The 23,330-nt window shown below is 55.7% G+C and overlaps 1 protein-coding gene across 2 annotated transcripts; it reads left to right on the forward strand.

Moving 5' to 3' along the window:
• The first annotated feature begins 91 nt into the window (after positions 1-91).
• On the forward strand, positions 92-21,398 carry PLIN3 (perilipin 3). Of its 2 annotated transcripts, none has more exons than XM_025861395.1 (8): positions 92-164; positions 2,591-2,671; positions 6,485-6,683; positions 6,846-6,928; positions 11,123-11,408; positions 16,440-16,639; positions 18,244-18,369; positions 20,560-21,398. In XM_025861395.1, the coding sequence occupies exons 2-8, from the start codon at positions 2,609-2,611 to the stop codon at positions 20,902-20,904; spliced, it is 1,302 nt and encodes a 433-aa protein (XP_025717180.1). In that variant the 5' UTR covers positions 92-164; positions 2,591-2,608; the 3' UTR covers positions 20,905-21,398. The 2 variants fall into 2 exon arrangements, with proteins under 2 accessions (XP_025717180.1, XP_025717181.1); XM_025861396.1 differs by having other exon boundaries at positions 20,563-21,398.
• Positions 21,399-23,330: the final 1,932 nt, after the last annotated feature.

The raw sequence follows: 23,330 nt of genomic DNA on the forward strand, positions 1-23,330 counted from the left end.
GACCGAGCGGGGGCGTGGCCCGGCGGCGGCCAGCCTCCCGATACGATTGGTCCTCCGGTCCGTCATTCCCGAGCGCCCGCCCCCTGACAATAAAAGCCTCCCCAGGGCCGGCCCGAGACGGTTTCGGAGCTGGCTGTCGAGACCCGCACGTCTCGTTGACCGCGGTGAGAGGAGAGGGCCCGATTGAGGTGGGGGGCGGGGTCCGCCGAGTCCCGGGGTGTCCCAAGGCAGGAGGAAGCGGAGAGAACCTTCCTGGGGGCTCTTGTGCTCTCTGCGGCCTGGGGAAGGGTCTCCAGCTTGGGCTGAACTTTCCTGTCTTCGCCCTCTGCCCGCTCAAAAAAGACAAAACAAAACCCGATTTCTGGAGCAGAGTCAAACTTTCAAACTCTCTCCTTTCAATTCCTGATACATTCGTTGGGGGGAGGCGCGTGAAAGAGCCCCCCTATAGGTGGCAATATCAAGAAGGTGGTAAATTCCCCCTCCTAAAAGTGTGCTTGCTTTGCAAACGCAGTTTGGAGGCGAGCCGCAGCCTATCCTGCACAGGAAATCGACCCTCTCTGGGTCCTCAGAGAGCCCAATCAGGGGGCTTTATGCCTAGCGAGGACCCCCCCCCCCCCGCCCTCGGCAAATGGGTTTGCCGCCCGGGGGCTTAGCTCCTCCCCCTCCCCCGCCCGTGTTTCTGGTCTCCCCGCTGAGTGTGGAGAATTCGCGGGCAGACCCCGCCCTCTTCCTTTAGGTGGGTGTGGCCAGCGGATTGCTCAAGGCGGCTGGGAAGGCCTGTCCCTTATCTGAGTCCTGGGGGACCTTTGTCAGGATCGCGCCGGAACTGCCAGGCCTGGGACCTTGGTCTCTGGGAGCTTTGGAAGTTGTATCTTAGCATGCCCTGGCTGCAGCTGGACGTCTACAACCGGTTCCAGCTAGCTCTCGTTCTGGCCGCTACAGCTTGCAGACCCCAAGGACTTCAAGGGGGTGCTGACAACTGCAGTGGCAGCCCTTGGTTAAACCTGCTTTAGGAGGGATTGATGGGCAAAGGGGATGGGAGAATGGGCCTCCAAGATGCCCAGGTGAGCTCAGGCTCCAGGGAGGGTGAGGGGAATAACTGGACTCCTGATGATCACCCCCCGGGCTGGGGTGTGCCTCCTCCCTCCATTTCCCGGTTTGGGGACCTTAGTACCAAGCAGAAGCACATTCCTGGCTGGCTTCACCCGTGTGTGAAATGGTTCTGTTTATTGAGCACCCACTATGTGCAAGGCACTGAGCTCAGCGCGCCATGTCGCTCTGCCAATCTGTAGGGACTCTGAGCTAGGAATGGTTATCCCCATTTTACAGGTGGGGCAAGCAAGGCTCTGAGAGGGTGCTGTTTAAGCTCCCACTGCTAGTGAGTTGCCAAGCTGGGATTAGAGCCGCTTTGGACTCTAGCACTGGTGCTCTCAAAGCTGCAGTTTGCTGGGCTCTGCTTGGGGGACGGGGCCCCCTTCCTCTAGAAGGAAATGTTCAGAATCAAGGTCAGGGGTTCACAACAGGTTCACCCTAGAATTACCAGGGGAACCAGCCCTGAGGGCAGGTTCTACCTTTAACTCCTTTGTACAGGTGAGGGGACTGAGGCCAGGGAAGAGGTGGCTCTTTGCCCAACGCTGTACAGCATGGGCGGAGTCTAGTCTGTTGACAGTTTACCCACCTCCTCCCACCTGGCCAGGAAAACGGAGCGCACCTCTGGTGGCTCCTATTGTACCTTATGAACGTGTGCCTGAGCCTCACCTGGGAGCCTCCCTTGCCTGCCCTCCCTCCTGAGTCTGACTCGATTGGTCTGCGGTAAGGCCAGGCATGGTCTCCCTGGCGTGCGTGGTTTTTGGGGTGTTTTGTTTTTAATGCTTAACCTTTTTTTCTTTTTGAACTGATAATATTATCTGCCTGGCTCAAAAGTCAGAGACCTGCCCCGTCTACCTGACCTTCCCTGAAAGGTGGCCACTGTTAACAGTTTCCTGTGTCTCAAAGATCCTGTGCAAACGGAGCACAAATGTTCACCCCGTGCACACTATTCGTCTCGGAGTAGCCTGGTCCAGCCAGTGACGCGTAGGTCTCTACTCTGTGGCCACTTGCCCTGGGCTGGGTCCTTGTTTCTCTGGGTCCCTCCTGCTGGGGAACCAGGTGTTTCCACACTCTTGTGGCCAACGCAGGGGCACACACCTCTGCCCACGTGGCAGTACAGGTGTGGGACCATCCCCTCAAGATTTCCGGGTCACAGGGATGATGACTCTTGAAAGTAGGTAGCCACTGGCAAATGTCCGCAGAGGTGTCGTGCTGCAGGTGTCTCCCCGAAGCATTGGCCAAGTGGAGCCCTTGGAGTTGGCCCTAGAGGTGTGGCCCTGATCACCTGAGAGCTGGTTAGAGATGCAGACTCCCCGCCCCACCTGGCCCTGCCGAATCAGCTCGGGCTGCTGCACGGGGCCCACAGGTGCTTGTGAATCATTGAGAGGCGGGGCTCCAAGAAGCAGGGTGAGGGGTCAGAGGGCAGCTGTGAACGTGCACTTCCTCCCGGAAGGAGGCACAGGGCACGCTGTACCCTGACTAGCCTGTCTGTCCACCACAGTGCCTGCTTCGAAGAAACATGTCTACCAACGGGACAGAAGCCACCTCCAGCACCCAGGCGACAGAAGAACCGGTCCAGCAGGTAAGAGAGGGCTGGGACCCGTGGGGTGAGGCTTCCCACACTTTGGGGAGGGGCAACCGATCTCTTTCTGCAGCTGATGTAGAGCCCTCACGCAGACCCCGGACAGGTGGGGGTGGGGGCAGAACTGGGAATCCCTGGAGGCTCTGGGGAGATCCGGGGTCCTCTCTGAAACTGCCTGCCTCCCCCTCCCCCACCGCTGTCCTGTCTGCAGGTGCTTGGAGGGTCATCCTGGGAAGTCAGCCCCCATTTCGTCTCTCCCTTCCCAACTTCGCTTCAGTAACAACTATGTGTAGTTCATAAACAACTCTATTAACATATCATTTACATATGATAAGATGCACCCTTGGGAAGGATGCTGCCCGGTGGTTTTTAGTCAACGACCCAAGTTCTGCAGCCATCAGCACCATACCGGGTTAGGACATGTTTCATCCCCCCCAGAGAGACCCCGCCCCATTAGTACTCCTTCCTCGTTCCTCGTCCCCCCTCCTCCGCCCCCAGCAACTGCTCATCGGCTGTCTGTCTCTGTGGATTTGCCTGTTCTGGACATTTCAAATGGAGTCCTAACCACCCGAGACCCATTTGTGTCTGGCTTCTCTCGTTGAGCATCATGATTTGGGGGTTTATCTGCTTTGTAGTGGGTGTCAGTGCTTCATTCCTTTCTTAAAATTATGGTAAAATAACACATAACAAAAAAAGTACTATTTTCGGGGCACCTGGGTGGCTCAGTTGTTAAGCGTCTGCCTTCGGCTCAGGTCATGATCCCAGGGTCCGGGGAGCGAGCCCCGCATCGGGCTCCCTGCTCAGTGGGAGGCCTGCTTCTCCCTCTCCCAATCCCCCTGCTTGTGTTTCCTCTCTCGCTGTGTGTCTCTCTCTGTCAAATAAGTAAAATCTTTAAAAAAGATACTATTTTCAGCGTTCAGTGGCATTCAGTACATTCATGATGTATGAACACCACCACCATCGAATTCCAGAAGCTTCTCATCACCCCAGATGGGAACCCCATCTCCATTACCATTTAGTCTCATTCCCTCCTCCCCCCAGTCCCTGGCACCCACTAATGTGCTTTCTATATGAATTTACCTCTCCTGGACGTTTCATGTAAGTAGAAACATAAAATCATTTTTACGAAAGTAGAACCTTTCACGTTAGGTCCCTCATAAGTGAGATCCTACAGGATTTGTCTCTTTGGGCCTGGCTTCTGTTACTGAGCACACTGTCCTCAAAGTCCACCCACATCAGGGCAAGTGTCAGGATGTCCTTTGTAAGGCCGGCTAGGATTCCATTATCTGGATGGACCCCGCTGTGTTCATCTGTTTATCCATCGACTGATATTCGGGCTGTTCCCACCGTTTGGCCATTGTGAATAATGCTGCTTTGAACATGAGTGTCCAAGGATCTCCTTGAGATTCTGTTTTCATCTCTTTTTTTTTTTTTTTAAGATTTTATTTATTTGACAGAGCGAGCAAGAGAGCACAAGCAGGGGGGAGCGGCAGAGGGAGAGGGAGAAGCAGGCTCCCCGCTGAGCAGGGAGCCCGATGCGGGACTCGATCCCAGGACCCTGAGATCATGACCTGAGCCGAAGGCAGACGCTTAATGAGCTGAGCCACCCAGGCGCCCTGCTTTCAATCCTTTTGTCTGTATATGCAGACGTGAAATTGGGGACTCATAGGGTAATTTCTATTTGTATTTCTTTGTAATTCACCACGCTGTTTCCCACAATGGCTGTGCCCTTTCAGGTTCCCTCCCACAAGGCCCGAGAGTTCCGACTTCTCCCCATTCTCAACATCATTTGTTAATTTGTTTCATTTTGATAGTAGCCATCCTCACCTGTGTTAGGGGGTATCTCGTTGTGTTGGCATATTTCCCTACTGATCTGTGATGCTGAGCATCTTCCATTTACCTATTGACCATTTAGAGGCTATAATTTTTTTTCTAACTAAACTCTGTGCCCAACGTGGGGCTCAAACTCAGGACCCTGAGATCAAGAGTCACGTGCTCTACTGAGTGAGCCCAGCCTGGTGCCCTGAGGCTATGAATTTTTAAAAACATACTTTGTACCACATTTTCTTTAATCCTCTCACCAAGCGATGGACATCTGGGCTGTTTCCACTTCTTGGCCATTCAGAATGAGGCTGCCATGAACATTCACTTTACTTCTTGCGTGGACGTGTGTTTCCTGTCCTGGGTTAAATTCCTAAAAGTGGAGTTGCTGGATTGCAGGGGAGACTTGGGATTAACTCCCGAAGAGGCCTTGGGGTAAACCCTGGAGGCAGATGGCCGGAGTCTGAAGCCCAGCTTTGCCACTGGCTGGGTTCGTGACTTGAGACTTACTCTTTCCATGCTTCAGTTAACTCTTCCATAAAATGGATGAGTGCTCCCCACCTCCAGGACTGACGATTAAGTGAGTTCACACACAAGTTCTCCACACAGCCCCTGTGAGTTGAGTCTTGCTGGCCCCTTCATAGGAGTGATCTCTGTGACTCCTGCTGGACAGGAATGACTCCCCATGTGATGGGTGGGGAAACTGAGCCTCAGAAGGGTTGTCTCGATGACTCTATTCCGCTCTGACAGGGTAAATGAATGGGGGTGGCTGTGTAACAATAAAACTTTATTTACAAAACCAGCCAGCAGTGGAATATTAGCCACATAAAGGAGTAAAGCAATGACCCCTGCCACATCGTGGTTGGTCCTTGAGGATGTGATCCTTAGTGAAATGAGCCAGACTCAAAAGGACAAATACTGTATGAATCCACTCCCAGGAGGTCCCCAGAGGAGTCCCGTCCACAGAGACAGAGAGGAGAGGGTGGGAGCCGGGGCTGGGGCGGGGGGTGGGGAGTCTGTGCTTCACGGGGACAGAGTCTCAGTTTGGGGAGATGAGAAAGTTCTGGAGACGGAGGGTGGGTGTGATTGCAGGACAGTGTGAGTGTGCTTCATGGCTCTGAGCTGTGCACTTGAAATGGTTAAGATGGTAATTTTTATGTGTCTTGTTTTATAAAGATTTTATTTTTGAGAGAGAACAAGCACGAGCAGGGGTAGGGTCAGAGGGAGAAGCAGACTCCCCACTGAGCAGGGAGCCCGATGTGGGACTTGATCCCAGGACGCTGGGATCATGACCCGAGGCAAAGGCAGACACCTAACAACTGAGCCACCCAGGCACCCAGTTTTATGTCTATTTTACCACAATTAAAAAAATTAAACACTGACACGCGCTGCCCCAGGGATGGACCCTGAGCCCACGACACTCGGAGGGAACCAGACACAGAAAGCCACACGGGGTGGAGTCCACATGTGTGACACATCCAGAACAGACTCATCCACGGACAGGAAGGGGGCTCGTGGGGGCTGGGGGAGGGGAGAATGAGGAGTGACCTTTTTTATTTTTTTTGGAGTGATGGCTAAGTTCTAGAATTAGCCATGACCATTGCACAACCTGACGAAAAGACTAAAAACCTTGGAGTCGTGCGTTGTAAAATGGTGGCATTAATGATCTGTGAACCTCTCGGTTCAGCTGTTAGGAAAAACCAGACCAGAATAAGAAAATCAGGTGTGGGCCCCGTGGGCTGTAGCTTGCGGACCCCAGTGGTAGACCCCAAGCTCTGTGAGAGTGGGGCTCTCGTCTGCCCGGCACGCAGTGGGTGTCAGGTGTACGTCCGAACAGGTGAGTGACAGGGTTAAGATAGTGCCCATGGGGCTTGTGCAACCACTTGGGTGCAAGGCAAGCATGGGCTGAGCCCTTGCTTGGCCAGGAGTGAAATCGAAATTGCAGGGCACCCGAGGGCCCGACCCAGCCCACTGAGCTGCTTGTCCCCGTAGCCGAGCGTGGTGGACCGCGTGGCCAGCATGCCCCTCATCAGCTCCACCTGCAACATGGTGTCGGCAGCCTACACCTCCACCAAGGGGAGCCACCCGCACGTCAAGACCGTCTGCGACGCGGCCGAGAAGGGCGTGAAGACCCTCACCGCGGCTGCCGTCAGCGGGGCCCAGCCCATCCTCTCCAAGCTGGAACCACAGAGTGAGTGAAGCCCCGGAGAGCCCGGGACCTACCTCTTGGCTGTTCTGGGGGGGGGTCTGCCCCACCCCTGGCCCTGTTCCCGCAAACCAGCACCGGCCGGCCTTCCAGGCCCCGAGGGGTGCGCACATGCTGGGACTGACTATTCCTGTCTTGCCCATGTAGTCGCATCGGCCAGCGAATATGCCCACAGGGGGCTGGACAAGCTGGAGGAGAACCTGCCCATCCTGCAGCAGCACACGGAGCAGGTAACTGAGCTCCGACGTCAGGAGCCCCTGGGGGACGGGGCTCAGCAGGGGTGGGGGCCTCTGGGGGGATGGAGTCTGTGGCCCCACCCCCGCCTCCACTAGAATAGACTCCTATGACAGCTTCCTCCCTGACCCCTCTTCGGTCTGTCCCCACCCCCACCTTGAATCTACTCCCCATTGGGCAGCTGGCGGAGTGATCGAAACAGCAGCCAGGTCTGTCCAAAATCCCCTGGTGTCTCTCACCTTGCCTGGGGCAGAAGCCAAGGCTGTCCTTACAGCCCACGTGCCCCGATCTGGACCCACAGCGCCCCAGCCCTCATTGCCCACCTCCTCTGGCCTGCTCCAGCTCGGCCAGCCTCTGTAGTCCGTGTTGAGGAACATCAGTACCTGTGTGGACGGGACACAGGGGTAGAAACAGAGTGCCTGCCGTTGTGGGACTTTCATTCAGGGGAGGCCTGGGGAAGCAAATTCAGTGAACACGTCCATCCCAGTCCTACTCCAGGCCCTTTGCATGTGCACTTCCTTCTTCATGAAGCAGACATTCAGGTCTCTGTTCAAATCCTGCCTCTTCAGAGGCCTTCCCTTCCCTCTTGAAGAAGGTCCTTCTACATCAAAAACTAATGACGTAATGTATGGTGATTAACATAACAATAAAAAATTATTAAAAAAGAAAGAAGGTCCTTCTAGCTCAGCTGTGTCCAGAACTGTCTCCGATGTCCATGTTCTTTCTCTGCACCGTCCAGTATGGAAGCTACCAGCTGTATGTGGCTACGGAGCCCTTAGAATGTGGCTGGTGTCACTGAGGAACTCAATTTACCAATTTTAAGAGCTGCACGTGGCCCGTGGCCAGCATTTCTCTAGCACACCACGACCGCTTCCCTGAGCTGTGAGTCACATACCGCACAATGAGCTCATTTAAAGTCTACAACTCAATGGTTCTAGTGTAGTCACGTTGTATAACCATCACCACCCGTTTTAGAACATTTCATCACCCCGAAAGAAACCCCACATCCCTTAGCTGTTAATCTCCTTCCTGCCAAACACTCCTGGCTACCACTCATCCATTTCCCATCCGTGGATGAGCCGTTCTGGACGTGTCACACATGTGGACTCACACCCCGTGTGGCCTTCTGTGTCTGGTTCCCTCCCCGAGTGTCATGGGCTTGGCGTCTGTCCCCAGGGCAGCGCGTGTGGGCGCCTGGCCCCCGTCCACAGCCGAGTGACACGCCCATGTGTGGGGGACACACTGTGTGTATCCGTTCATCTGTTGATGGACATTTTGCTTGGTTCCCACTTGGCTGTTAAAATATTGCTGGACATTTGTGTACCAGTTACATTAGTTCTTTTACAACATAAAATTTATCATCTTTAACGACATCTCCAAGTGCACAGCTCAGCAGCGTGAAGCACATTCACACGGTCCTGCGACCACCCCCACCCTCTGTCTCCAGAACGTTCCATCTCCCCGCATGGAGACTCTGTCCCCATGAAGCATGGACTTCCCACCCTCTGCCCCAGCCCTGGCTCCCACCCTCTCCTCTCTGTCTGTGTGGACGGGACTCCTCTGGGGACCTGCTGGGAGTGGGGTCCTCCTGCAGGATGTGTCCTTCTGGGTCTGGCTCCTCTCGCTGAGCACGGTGTCCTCGGGGTCCCTCCACGTCGTGGCAGGTGTCAGGGTCCCTTCCTTTCTGTGGCTGACCAGTATTCCAGTGTGTGCATGGACCGTGTTTATTTATCCTTGCATCTGTAACTGGATTGCTTCCACCTTCTGGGGCTTGTGAATCATGCTGCTCTGAATGCGAGTGTCCCAGTTGTATGGGCTTGTAAGGTTCCACGCCATCTGAAGGGCTTTTTAACTGCGTGTTTGTCTTCCCAAGTGGGGTGAGGGCACAGACTGCTTGGTTGCACTGTCTGGCGCCCATCAGCTAGCCTGGCGCAGAATAGATGCTTAATCTCCACTTTGGCCACGCGGGACACGTGGCCACGATCTTCGTATCCGGGTTTCTCTCACCAGAACTTGGTGGGCCCCGAAGGGGCAGGGGGGCAAGCCCGCCGCTGCTCCAGTTCTAGGCTCTGCCCTGAGGCACCCCCCCCCCCGCTATCGGGCTCCCCCTGTTGGCCGGAGACTGCTATACACCACCTCCCCTCGGAGGCAGGCCCCCACCACTCATGCAGGACTCAGTGCAGCCCGGGAGGAGTGTCTCCCCAGCAAAGGCCATTAACAGGCTGGGCGTTGAAGGTGGAAATTGCCCAATTCACAGAAGGCTGGAGAAGCTTCCCCGCGGAGCCACCTCCTTAGGGCCGGGCGCTTGCATTCTCTTTCTGTCCTGCTGCCGCCACACGAGACCAACATTCCTTCTGTTTATAGAAGGGATGAGCTCGGGGTGACGCTCTACAAGGTCATCGGACAGAGCTGCTCCCAGCTCAGAGGTGCAGCTGCAGTGCTCTCTGGACTCCTGTGACCTCACCCCCGCCCCCGGCTCGCCCCAGGAGGAGGTAGCGGTCCCCGGTTCTGTGAGACGTGGTGTGGTCAGCTGAGCCAGCCCAGTGGGCACCTTTTCCCACCCCGAAGAGATGAATTCCCATGGACACGAGAGGTCTAGGTGTTCAGAAGGGTGCCACCTGAGAAGGGTGGGGATGGGGGTGGTGTGGTTTTGAACTTTCCGGAGAGCTCTACACATAGAGGGCTGCTCAGAGGCTTAGACTCAAGAACCTCAGGTGCGGATGCAGAACACCCAGTGTGTGCCGTGGCCGCTGCTTTTCCGGGATTCCAGAGCCATTCCAGGGGTCCGCAGGTCCGGCCTTGCACCTTCTGTGCTAAATACAATTTTCCTTGCATGTGGACACACCCACGCGTTTCCGGCCTCGAGGGCCGCTCTTTCTCTACAAGGGGCAGAGTTTTAAGGGGTTGACATGGAGAAGGTCGGCCTGCCAGGCTAAAATATTTACTACGTGGCCCTTTTCCAGAGAAAGTTAGCAACCCTGTAACTATCTGCTAACCCAGCTTAGAGGTGGTGGAGTCAAAGTACCAGGTTAAAATCCAGGTTCTGCCCTTGACACCTGGACAGCCCTCGGACAGGCTGCTTAGCCTCCCGGCCTCACTTTCTCTTGCGTGGAATGGGTACGCTCCTTCCCCTTACGTGTTTAAAGGGCGGAAGCGGGTCCATTACCTGAAGGCTCAGAACAGCGCCTGGCTGGTCCCGAGTGTTGGTTTTTACTGTTTTAATACAAGCTTTAGGAATAAGTCCACAAGCGCGGTGACGTTTTGGGCACATACCCCCATTTGCCGTGGGGAGTTGAAGGTAGTTACTGTGTTCCATTGGGAGTTCGTGGAGACAGAATGTTTAGACACCTGCGTACATCTTCCGTGACGCTTTAGTTGTGGTCCCGGTCTCTCCTCTCAGCGCCACTGATGTTGGGGCGGGGCGTTCTCTGGGGGGGCGGAGCAGAGTCCCCTGCCCCGCCCCCTTGACGTCAGGCCCTCCCCCGGTGTGACAACCACACGTGTCCCCAGATAGTGCCCAGCATCCCCTGGGGACAGAATCACACTAGATGAGAACCACTGTCCTAAGGGACTTCGCACACGGATGGCCTCTCCGGCCAGGATTACGATTCTCAGAGCGTGATGGGGCGGTCACTGCCCAGGGGTATCTTAGTTTCTTCTGCCACACGGATAGAGCCCTTGAGCCAAGCAGTGGTCTAACTCATCACATCTGTCCGCTGGGGACTTACCCAGGAACTTCCTGGCCCCCAGTCCCGGAAGCCAGAAGTCCCAGAGCACTGGTAGGGCTGCTTCCTCTGGAGGCCCCTGCTTCACTTGCAGACTCTGTCCTCCCCTGGGCTCCTCTGTGTCCTAATCTCTTCTGTAAAGACCTTATCTCTAAATAATCACATTCTGAGGTCCTGGCGATTAGGGTTCAACACACGGCAGCCCATAATAACTGTAGGTAAAGAAATGGAAGCACGGAGAGGAGGAGTGAGTTGCCTGAGGCCACACAGCTGGGACCTAGCAATCCAGGATTCACCCCAGACTCCAGAGCTCGAGGTCTTCGCTGCCAGACTCTGCGTTGACGCTTCGGGGTTATCCAGGAGCTGGAACTCCTCCTTTTGGGCTTCCCGGAGGCTGGGGTGCAGGGGTGGGGGTCCCCAGCTACAAAGGGAGGACAGAGATGCTGATGCTGGCTTGTGTTGTAGGTTCTGGCCGACACCAAGGAGCTCGTCTCGTCCAAGGTGTCGGGGGCCCGAGAAGCTGTGTCCAGCGCCAAGGACACAGTGGCCACGCGAGTGACAGAGGCGGTTGATGTGACCCGGGGTGCCATGCAGACTGGTGTGGATGCGACCAAGTCTGTGGTGACCAGTGGCGTCCAGTCGGTCATGGGCTCCCGTGTGGGCCAGATGGTGCTGAGCGGGGTGGACACGGTGCTGGGCAAGTCGGAGGAGTGGGTAGACAATCACCTGCCCATGACGGATGCTGAGCTGGGTGAGTGCAGCCCTCGGGCCTGGGACACCCCCTCCCCCAGCCCCCACCAGACCTCCCACCCCTCTCAGCCACCTAGAGTCTGCCCCTCAGTGCCATCTCAACCCTGCCACCTCCCCTCGGATCAGCCCCTGTCAACGCCCACCTGGACCAGTGCATTGGCCTCCACCCTGGCCCCCAATATCTGGCTCCTTGAAGCCACCACTAGAGGGCTCCCGTGAGCACCTGAGTCAGGTTCTGTCCTCTGCCCACAGCCTTGGGGGCTCCCACCTCCCTCAGGGTAGAAACCCAAGTCCTCCCCGTAAATCCCCCCGCCCATGTACTTATCCACTTCCCCTCATTCATTCTACTCCAGCCACACTGACTCCTTGCTGACCTTGACCATGCTCCCACCCCTGGGCCTTTGCACCAGTTGCTCCCTCTACTGGCAACATTCTTCCCCTAGACATCCTTCTGGATGTCCCCTAGACACTCTTCTACCTCCAGCTCTGCTCAGATGCCACCTCCCCAGTGAAGCCTCTAAAATTGCCACCTCCCTTGTCCATACTGTGTTCTGAAACCTGCCCCTACCCCCTCCTGGCTGGGCTCTGTTTTTTGTCTCTGGCACTCATCATCAGTTCCACGAAGCGGCCTCTTCTGCCTTGGTCACTGCTGTGTCCCACATCCAGAATGGGGCCTGGCGCTCAGCAGACGTTCAGACTCTTCTCTGCCATCCCCACCCCCAGGCACGCATTTGTCCATTCGGATGTTCCCTGAGCATCTGCTGTGTGGCCAAGTCTTGGGGACACAGCAGTGGACAGAATTCTGTCCTTGTGGAATTCACAGTATAAAGTATAAGGAAATCAGGTTGAAGGAGAGATTTCGAGGTGGAAGGATTGGGAAGATGTTTCTGAGGAGGTGACATGACCATGAACGGAGCGAGCAAGCGAGCTAGATACGTGGATGTCAGGACAGAGAGAAGTGTCGATAACAAAGGTCCTGGGGCAGGGCCTGCCTGGTGGGTTAGAGGAATAGCAAGGCAGAGCGAGCGAAGGGGAGATGGGGCGGGGAACAGGGCAGGTCGTGCAGGGCCTAGGGGACCCAGGAGAGGACTTGGACTTACCCCAGAGAGGTGGGAGTCCTGGAGGGCTGTGGGCAGAGGAAGGCGGGGCCTGACTCAAGTGCTCATGGGCGCCCTCTGGTGGCCACTGAGGGGAGGGTGGACTGGGGGTGAGGGCGGGACTGGGGACCAGGGTGGAGGGGACTGTGCTGGTCCCCGCTGGTGTTAAGGGGGCTGGTCCCGGTGGAGGCAGGAATAGACAAACAGACAGACCAGGGATGGGGCTGTTGAGACAAAGCAGCGTCATATTTGTGGTCCACAGTCATGTCCTCGTACCTGGAGCTCTTGTGACTTCCGCCACGCCGTAGTGCAGACCCTGGTGCCCACGGCAGCAAGGGCCTGTGAAGCTGCGTGTAAACTAGACACCGTGCTCCATCCAACTTTGGCCAGAGTTGGTTGGTTTGGACGAGGAGCCAGACAGTTGGGACAACTGGAAAAAACTGAGGACAGACGAGATCAGGGGTTCCCGATGGCAGCACCGTGGGCATTCTGAGCAGGGTCATCCCCTGTGGGGGGCAGAGCAGCATCCCTGGCCCCACCCCTTGATGCCAGGAGCACCCCCAGTGCGACCAGCACAGATGTCCCCAGACACCGCCCCGCATCCCCTCCCGGGCGAGACACCCTGCTTCTCCTGGAACTTCATGCAGAGGGAATCGTGTGGTTCCCTGGTGGCTGAGCACCTCCTCCTCATTCTCTGCCTCCTCCTTTGCCTGGGATTGGGATCGCAAAATATCAGTATTCTAAGTATCCCTTCTTTCTCTGTTAGCTGGAAAACTCTTGGAGAAAGTTCTCTGTGGCAACTTTGCTGAGCCCAGGTACGGCTTGTGGAGGAAAAGCAAGGCAGGTGGCTAGCTTTCTCCCTTTATGTATTTTGGCATCATGGGCTGGTTCACCAGCCTCCTCCACTGTCAGTAGTGGGTTTTTATGTTATAGGTGTTCGTGCATAGATTCACACGACGTATTCCAATCCTACACACTTATTTTATTGACCTTTCCCTTGTCCCGCTACTTTTGGCCGCTTGGAGAACCCCCTCGAGTTGGCTCTGAGTCTCTCTGATTCTCCCTAGGAATCCTCTGTAGAAAGTGGTTGTCCTTTGCTTTCTGGAGAAACTCCATGTCTCAGGTGGGCTGGTGATCTGAAGCCCTGAAGCGTGGGGCTTGAGCGTGGCGTGTCACTTGTCCTTTGAGGGTCCAAAACCCAACCCCAAACCTCTGGAAGGAAGGGAGCTGCCCGCCCCTGGTAGGTGCTGAAGCCAGGTAGAACCAGCTGTGGGTCTCGCCTGAGCTAGGCTGGGAGGCCACTGCAGAGAACGGATCCATCTGACCAGCTCTGCTTCTGTATTTGTTCTTTGTGTCTGCCCAGTAAGGATGAAATCACTGTGCACCCCGGTGCTTGTGGTTCTGCGGAGAGTCTGTGGGGGAAGGTATGAGCTTTTGCAGCAGCGGGCAGAACTAGACATGTGCTCGGGGGCTCGGCCCACGAGAACAGCCCTCTTTGCTCCCTCCTCAGGGCTCTCCCCTTTGCCAAGGGCACTTGCCCACTCCACGGGGCCCTGCTGGCTTGCTCAGATATGCCAGGACTCTGCCAGACATCCGGGCCTAAATAACAAAGCTGCTTTCACTTCCAAGGGCAGAGCCCCGGGTTCCCGGAGGGCCATGAAGAAGTTCTGGACTGCGGCAGGGCAGGTTCTGAGCGGTGCTAGTTTGGGTCAGGCGCTGCAAACCCACCTTTGGTGGGAGAATGGAGAAGATCTGTTTTTCTCAAGGTGCAGGCTTTTATTTTGTCTGCCTCTAAGCGTCCCAAGTGTTTGTAGTTAATTTTTTTTTAAATGTCATCGTGAAATGATTCTTCCATGATACCCTCTTCCCCAGCCGACTGTGTCTGACTACCTCCATGCCACATTTGGCCCACTGCTTGCATTTGTAAATAAAGTTTTATTGGCACACAGCCACATGCATTTGCACGCATGTTGTCTGTGAGTGTTTTTGCATTGAGGCACGGTATAACTGCCTGCAAAAACAAAAACACTGACTGACTGGCTGCATACAGAAAAAGTTCATCAGCCCCTGGGTTAAAGTATGTTCTTTCAGAATTTGTAATGTTCAAAGAACAACTGAAATCCCGATTGAAGGCTCACCTTGATTGAGCAACAGGTCAGTGACTGCCTGTGGTATTTTGGTCCTTGATTTTCCACTGTCTCTTGTTTCTGAACAGTGGCTGGCCAGAGGAGATGCAGAAATATGTGGCTGAAGTAGAGCGTTCACTTATCAGTAAGTGATAAGGCTCTTCTTGCCTGACCAGGGGCACATCTGTGTTACCCTGGTCCCATGTTCCTGCTCCTTCTAGTATTTCTTTGATATACTTCTTTAAATCAGCTTTTCCAGATTCTTTTAGAAAGGTAACTTTATCACTTACTGAAAACAGGACACCGTGCCATCTACTATAAATCGATAACAAAAAAATGACTAAATGTTCATTTGGGTGCCTTTCTGAGTACGAAATAGTCCAAATTTCACAATTTAGGCAGCTCTGACTGGGGTGGTCATACAGAAGGGGGAACTTAAGCTTACTGACAAAATCACTTTCGTGTAGAGCAGGGAATGGCAAACATTTTCTTAACCAGATGGTAAATATTTTTGGCTTTTTGGGTCAGACAGTCTCTGTTGCAACTAGTTAAGTCTGCTGTTAACACAGAAGCATAGACAATAGGTAAATGAATGGGTGTGACTGTGTGCCAATAAAACTATTTATAGAGACAGGTGGCATTTGGCCTGGGGGCTGCAGTTTGCGGACCTCTGCTATAGAGCATTACAAAGCCAGTGAGAGTTAGGAGGTCTGGAGTTCAATCCGTATCAGGTTATTTACTTATACCTACTACGTTAAAGTTTAAAAGGAGCAGATAAATTAGGATAAAATCATCAGGACAGGGAGTTTCCATCCTGCCCTATTGTAATGTCATGGGCTCTTTCTGGACTAGACAGTCCTGACTTTTCCTTATGTGCTGTTAAGACGGTTCTCCAGTGGCTCAGACTTCTCCCCACGTCGAGTATCATGGTTAAGAACATGGTGTCAGATGGCCTGGCTTGAAATCCTGACTTGCCACTGCCTAGCTGCGTGACCTCAGGCAAGTCATTTCACCTGCGAGTCCCTATTTCCTCTTCTGTAAAAACGGGGTGACGGTGCCTCCCTCATAGAGTTGTTGGGTTTAAAGAGAACGCACACGAAGCACCTAGAACCTGTGAAAGATTGACCATACAATATGTGCCCGGTACTAATGGCCAGCTTTTTTCTGCAAAGGAGCAGATAGTGAATATTTCAGTGTCCAGGGGCCAAGAGGCCACAAACCACTGTAGTTTGATAGTTTTTTTTTTTTTAAGATTTTATTTATTTATTTGACAGAGAGACAGCGAGAGAGGGAACACAAGCAGGGGGAGTGGGAGAGGGAGAAGCAGGCTTCCCGCGGAGCAGGGAGCCCCATGCGGGGCTCGGTCCCAGAATCCTAGGATCATGATCTGAGCGGAAGGCAGACGCTTAACGACTGAGCCGCCCAGGCGTACCACCACTGTAGTTTGAAAGCAGCCGTAGGAATAGATAACCAGCGTGCGGGGCTGTGTTCAGGCGTGGTACAAAACTGGAGGCCAGGCAGATGTGGCCCTCGGGCCTTGGTTTGCAGACCCTCACGCTAGTAAAAGGCCTCTTAATCCTGGGAAGTTCGGTTCCCATCATACCCATTTCGCAGATGGGGAAAAGCAAGGCAGGGCACTCTTCCGCTCCGAGGCTTCCCGGCACGGAAAACCCCCGGGCAGCGGGGGCAAGCCCACCCCCCCGCCCGCGCCGGCCACGCGCCGAAGTGTGCGCCCCGGGAGCCGGAGCTGCACGCGCGCACCGCCGCATCCGGGCCTTCACGCTGCCTCTCCCGCCTTCCTCCCCGCAGCCCGCCTCGCCACGTCCCTGGAGGGCTTCGACATCGCTTCGGTGCAGCAGCAGCGGCAGGAACAGAGTTACTTCGTGCGCCTGGGCTCCCTCTCGGAGCGGCTGCGCCAGCGGGCCTATGCGCACTCGCTGGGCAAACTGCAGCTCACGCGGCAGCGGGCGCAGGAGGCCCTGGTGCACCTGGCGCAGGCACTCAGCCTGGTGAGGCCCCGCCCCCAGCCCGGTGGCCCTGCCCCCCCAGCCCGGTGGCCCCGCCCCCCCAGCCCAGTGGCCCCTCTCCCGGGTGCGCCTCTGCCCGAGCCCGCCGGCGGGGCCCCGGTCCTGGACGGCTGGGCTGCCTTTACGAGGACCCCTGACCAGCGGGCTTCAACGACAGAGGCTGTCTGCCATGTCTGCAGGCGGGAGGTCTGCGATCAGGGTGTCCGCAGGGCTGGGTCCTCCTGGGGGGGGGGCCCTCTCTCCTGCACGTGCAGAAGGCTGTCTGCTCCCCGCGTCCTCACGGGGCGTCCCTCAGCGCGGGTCACATTGGAGTAGGGCCGCGGCAGTGAGCTCACCGTAACTTCATTGCATCTTTAAAGACCGGATCTGCCACCACAGGCAGATCCTGAGGTCCTGGGGGTCAGGGCTCCCGCAGAGGAATCTGGGGGACATGATTCAGCCCACGACAGGTGAGCTGGCCGGCGGAGGCTCTCCCGGCCGTCGTCTGAGGGACCGACGTGCAGCAGGAGCATGACTTGCAGAGCGTGAGCAGCGTTTTGGTGGTGGTTTTGTTTAAAGTCAGCTTTACGGAGGTGTAATTTGGGGACTACAAAAATCACCTGTTTTTAAGTATATGGTTTGAGGAGTTTTACAAACACCAACGGACGTGTAACCAGCACCCCAGTCAAGAAGCGGAACGCTGCCATCACCCCAGAAAGGTCCGCCTGCCTGCGTGCAGTCACGTCCTGCCCCCCGCCCCCCCCACCGACGTCCTCTCCTCTAAGGAGCTGAGTTCCTATCATCTTCCTCTTTGCCTAGCTTTCTCCACACAGTGCTCTCTCCTGTCTCTCTTTGTAAATTTTTGGTTGGGGTAAACTACATACAACATGAAATTCACCATCGTAACCATTTTCATTGCACAGCTCAGTTAAGCACATTCACACTGTCGTGCAACGACCCCCCACCCTCCGTCTCCAGAACGTTCCATCTCCCCACATGGAGACTCTGTCCGCATGAAGCACGGACTCCCCACCCCCTGCCCCAGCCCTGGCTCCCACCCCCTCCTCTCTGTCTGTGTGGACGGGATTCCCTCTGGGCACCTTCTAGGAGGGGGGTCCTGTGGGATGTGTCCTTCTGGGTCCAGCTCCTCTCACTGAGCAGTGTCCTCGGGGGGTCCCTCCACGTCTTGGCAGGTGTCAGGGTCCCTTCTTTTTTAAGGCTGAATAACATTCCACTGGAGCACTTTTTACGACCCTGCTCATGCTCCTCCTGCTTACGTTCCATTGGCCAAAGCCAGTCCTGTGGCCCGGGCCCAGTCAAAAGGAGAACCAGACAAAATGGGAAGAGCTGCGGGAAATTTTGGCCACTTCCTTTGCACATAGCAGATGGTGCATGCGCATGTTGGTGATGAAACCATAGTGGTGGAAAGCCTGTGTGAGAACAGCATTCCTCCTGCCTTCCTCGCCGTCGCGGACCATCTCATCTTGGATAGAAGGAGGACTTTGTGGGCCTCTCCTGGGACGTGAGCGGGGCTCTGCCGACCTTGGTCAGGTGCTGGAGGCAGCCTCTCTCCTGTGTCGCTCTCTCTCCTTGCTCTCCTGTTCCAGATGGAAACCGTCAAGCTAGGAGTCGATCAGAAGCTTGTGAAGGGCCAGGAGAAACTACACCAGATGTGGCTCAACTGGAACCGGAAGCAGCTCCAGGGCACAGAAGAGAACCCCGCCAAACCAGAGGTACCAGGTTGGGGCACCCGTGGGATGCTTAGCGCCCTGACTTCCCTCTCCATGCCTCTGCCGGATGGACCTACCTGCCGGGGGTACTTTCCCCAGCCTCTCCTCCCATTCACTGCCTTTAGGACACAACAGCACCTCCAGGAAGCCCACCTGGATTTCCTCTCTTGGGTGTGGGTATTGCTTCTAAACTGTGGGACACTTGATAGTGACACCTCTCAACCTACTAAAATTCTAAGCCATGTCTCACTTACCCGCTCCCCTATCTCGGTGTCATGAGCTCTCCATCCTCCCCTGCTTGGCTCCTGGTGACAACTTCTCACTAACGTCCTCTGGTCCCTCCCATTTGTGCCATGCATTGACCTCTCCTGCCATGCTCTGACTTTCACTGCTTCCACCATCGCTCACGGAGACGTTCCTTGAGTCAATACCTTACGTGACTTTCATGCCCCATCATGAACGTCCCTCGGCCTCAGGACGGACCTAGCACTATAGCTTCTCAGCTTAACTTCCTTGGGCCTTGGTTTCCCCATCTGTCAATGGGATAAAGACTTGCAGGGCTCTTCGGGCAAAGTGAGCCAAACCTGCACGCCGTGTTCCCGGCAGCAGGACTCACGGTCGCCAAAAGTGGAGACGGTCCAGGTGTCCCTTGGTGGATGAACGGATCACCTGCTTAATGCAGGGTTGACTGTTTAATGGGGGTGAGGTTTCTTTGTGGGGAGTGATGGAATGTTCTGGACATAAGAGGTAGTGGTTGCACAACCTTGTGAAGATACGAAAAACTACGGAATTGCACACTTGAAACGGGTGAATTTTCTGATCTGTGTTATACTCCTATATAAAAAGATTGAGTTGCTATGTCAAATACACATAGCACTACACAATTGATATTTATACAGATAGCACCAATATCTCTAAATCCAAAACTGTTAGCATTCAGACCCAAACCACCTAAAACCGTCTCCCTTCCCCCCACTGCTGAGTGCGGCAACCACATGATGCCGATGTTGACTCTGGTCGGCACCTCCCTGCCACGTTCAAGTCCAGAACGCTCTGTCATGGGTTCAGGGCCAAGTCCTGCTGCCCAGCCTGCCCTCTTCCCCTGGGGAGGGAGGTTAAGGTCCTGATTTATTACACCGCGGTCTCTCATACCACGTACGGCTTCTGCCTGGAAAGTTCTTCAGACCTTTTTTTTTTTTTTTTTAAACTTTAAAACTGGAGATGTAAAATGCAGTATCTTGTACTTAAAAAAAATGCTTTATTGAGCTATAATTCCCGTACTATACAAGTCACTCATCTGTACAATTCAGTGGTTTTTAGTGTATTCACAGGGTTGTGAGACCATCAACACGATCCGTTTAGAACATTCCCACCAACCCAAAAGGAGATCTTGTCCCCATCAGCGGTAACTCCCTTTCCTCCCCAGCCCCCAGCCCCCACGAGCCCCCTTCCCGTCCGTGGATGAGCCTGTTGTGGACGTGTCACCCACGTGGACTCACGCCCCATGTGGCCTTCTGGGTCTGGTTCCCTCCCTGAGCGTCGTGGGCTCGGGGTCCGTCCCTGGGGCGCCTCGCTCCTGCTCGTGGCTGAGGGACGCACCCGCATGTTGGTGGGTCATGTGTATTTCCCCGTTTACAAAGTGATGGACATACCGGTTGTCTCCACTGTGCCTCCCGTTTGCAATGCCTTGCGAACCAGCCTTGTATGGACGTGCGTTTCCATTTCTCTTGAGTGGATTCCTAGGAGCGGAGTTGCTAGTCGTATGGCCACTCTGTAGTTGGACAGTTGGGGGGACCACCAGGCTGTCTTCCGAAGTGACTGCACCACCAGCAACGTATCAGCACTTGCCACTCCCATCTTCTTGATCCCGCTCGCCCCAGTGGGCGCCTCCTCATGGGTCTGGGCTGCGTTTCCGTGACGACCAGTGAAGTCGAATCTCTTTGCATGTGCCTGTTGGCCAGCTGCTTGCCTCCTTTGGAGAAATGTCTCTGCCTCTTTTTCACTTTGGTACCTCGGTCACGTGGTTCAAAACTCAACCGTGCTGATGCCCCAAACCACCGTCCTGGATGGGCTCTCCTAGGGAGAGGTTTTCCGGAAGGTCGGCGGCAGAGGCCCCGTTTTCCGCCCCCGCCCCCCGGCTTGCGATCCGGCCGCCCCCAAAGCGCACGGTCGTGATCGTCCGCCCCTTCTCAGCAGGTGGAGACCCAGACGCTCACCATGTTCCGGGACATCGTCCAGCAGCTGCAGAGCACCTGCACCTCGCTGGGCTCCAGCATCCAGGGGCTGCCCAGCCACGTGAAGGACCAGGTGCAGCAGGCTCGCCACCAGGTGGAGGACCTCCAAGCCACCTTTTCTGGCATCCATTCCTTCCAGGACCTGTCCAGCACGATTCTGATGCAGAGCCGAGAGCAGGTGGCCAAGGCCCGAGAGGCCCTTGACCACATGGTTGAGTACGTGGCCCAGAACACGCCCATCATGTGGCTGGTGGGACCTTTTGCCCCGGGAATCGTTGAGAAAGCCCCGGAAGAGAAGAAATAGGGACAGGCAGGAGGAGGCGCGAGGGACTTAGTCTCTCCCGGAGGGGCCAGCCCGAGCACTGGGCCCCCTCGCCCCCTCGCCTCACTTGGAACGTGCGTCCCTCCCCATGCCCCCAGCTTATCTTAGCTGCCACCTCGGGAAGCTGAAAATTGACCAGTCCCTCCTGCTCTGCGCGCTCAGAGGAAGCACATCCTGAGCCTCACCTCCTCAGTCATTAGAGGGGAGGTTTCCAGCAAAAAAAAAAAAAAAAAAAAATGTTTTCCAATTTCTTTTTTCATAAAAACCAGGGACGATTTCTTATATCCCTGCCTCCTTTTCTGCATCAAGGCCCCTGGGTATTAGCCTTTAGCTAACAGACTTGGGACTTCTGGCCTCCTAAGTGGGCCTCCTGGGGGTGGGGTGGCTGCAGAGCTGCTGAGGCCCATTCTGGAGCAGAGGGGGGCTGAGGTGCCCGAGGCTTCAGTGTTGCCTTAATAAATTTTACCTGCAGCTAAGTGTGGGCTGTGTGTGTGCGTGCGTGCTCCCCCAGGAGCTGAGCAACGCGGGGTCTCTGTATGGCAGCCTTCGCCCCTTCCCTGCTCTGCTCGCAAGGTTGTGAACGGGACAGGGCCAGACCTAGAGTGGGGCTTGAAGTTCTCGGACAGGAGAAGAGCAGGGCATGAGGGTCCTTCGTCTCCCCCAATGAGTCTTGCCCCCTGTGCCGTGTCCAAGGGATCTGGCAGGAGCAGAAGGCCTGCTGCTTTTCCCCGACCGGGGAATGGTGTGGCAGGCTCCCCTCAAAGATGTCCAGGATCCCCAGGATCTATGAATATAGTCACTCACGTGGCAAAGGGAACGGTGCATATGGGATTCAGTGAGGGATCTGGAGATGGGGGGCGGGGTGGTCCTGATGGGTCCGTGTGGGCCCTAACGTCATCACGAGGTTCCTTATGAGCGGGAGGCTGGAGGGTGAGTTGGAGAGGGTGTGAGGACAGAGGCAGAGGTTAGAATTTAAGATGGGTGGTTGTTCTCTTCACCTTGAAGATGGACGAGGGGACCCCGAGCCTGGAGAAGCCAGAGAAGGCAGGGAAACAGGATCCCCCAACCCTGAACATCCAGAAGGATCCAGCCCTGCCGACACCTTGATCTTAGCCCCGTAAGACTCATTGCAGACTTCTGACCTCCAGAACTGGGAGGTGATAGGTTTGTGGTGTTTTCAGCCTCTGAGTCTGAGTTCCTTTGTTAGAGCAGTCCTGGGGTACTCATCCTGGGCACAGGGAGCTCCAGGTTGTCCCTGGACAGACCCCAGCTGGGAGATTCCCGAATTTCTGTCCCCTTCTGTGACTGGCCGTATTCCCACTGCCGTGCTCACATCTCCTTAGAAAACACTGAAGCCAAATCCTCTTGTGCCCACTCTGGCCCAGGGCTGCCCCACTCGCGTCACATGCCAACCCTCTTAATCACCTCTGCTCTGCGGGCTAGGTGTCCCCGCTTCACGGCTGAAGGAACAGGAGCACAGTGCCGGGCAGGGGCTTGCCTCCCCCGGTGTGTTCATGACGGCACCGCCCTGCTCCTTCTGTCTGTCGCTCGTCCCCGAGGGCCGGCGCCCGTGCTCCAGCTTGGGGATGGTGCATGGGTGCCCCGGCCGGCTCCCTGGTCCCCTCGTGAGTGACCCTGGGTGGGCCTTGGCCTCTCTAGCCTTCAGCAGCATCATCCCAGACCAGCGTCTGCATGGATCTAGAGCAAAGATTGTGTAGGCCTGCGCACTTGAGAAACCTGGTACTTAGGTTCTCTTAGGGTCTCCCCCTCAGCACTGCTGACATCGGGGCCGAGTCGCTCTCTGGGGGCTGCCCTCGGCACCTGGGTTTCGGGCAGCATCCCTAGCCCCCCTACACTTGATGTCAAAGGCACTCCCCATCCCCCAAGTCATGACCACCGCGGGTGTCCTCAGACATGGCTCCCTGGTGAGAACCACCAAGTCAGCTGGCTTCACCCCAAACACCTTTTCTGTGTTTTTGCTTAAATGAATCCCCGAGTTTCCCCATATGGGCCCACTAATCTGTCAGGGAGCAAATCTCTTTTTGCACCTAACAACGCTAAGCTAGCATTGGGTGTTGCCGGGAGCCGGGCGCTGCTCTGAGCACCCAGCCCGTGTCGTTAGCTCCAGCCTCATCTCAACCCTCCGGGCTGGGTGCACTGAGCTTGCGATATTGTGGATGGGAAAACGGAGGCAGGGAGCAGTCAGCGTTTCCTCAAGGTCTCCTGGCCAGTAAGGGTCTGACAGGCTGGTCTGGGCTCTTGTCTTCCTGCGTGCACCCGGACTTGCTGGAGGAACTTAGAGGGCGGGCTGCCCCTCTTCAATCCTCCATGGCTCCCTCCGCAAATGGGGTGTACTGATTAGCTCTTGATTCATGACAAGTCAGCACTAACTTCGTGGGTTTAAACAC

This window comes from Callorhinus ursinus, unplaced genomic scaffold (genome assembly GCF_003265705.2).
Source record: "Callorhinus ursinus isolate GAN/ISIS: 27379988/994484 unplaced genomic scaffold, GSC_fseal_2.0 scaffold77, whole genome shotgun sequence".
NCBI classification, from domain to species: Eukaryota; Metazoa; Chordata; class Mammalia; order Carnivora; family Otariidae; genus Callorhinus; species Callorhinus ursinus.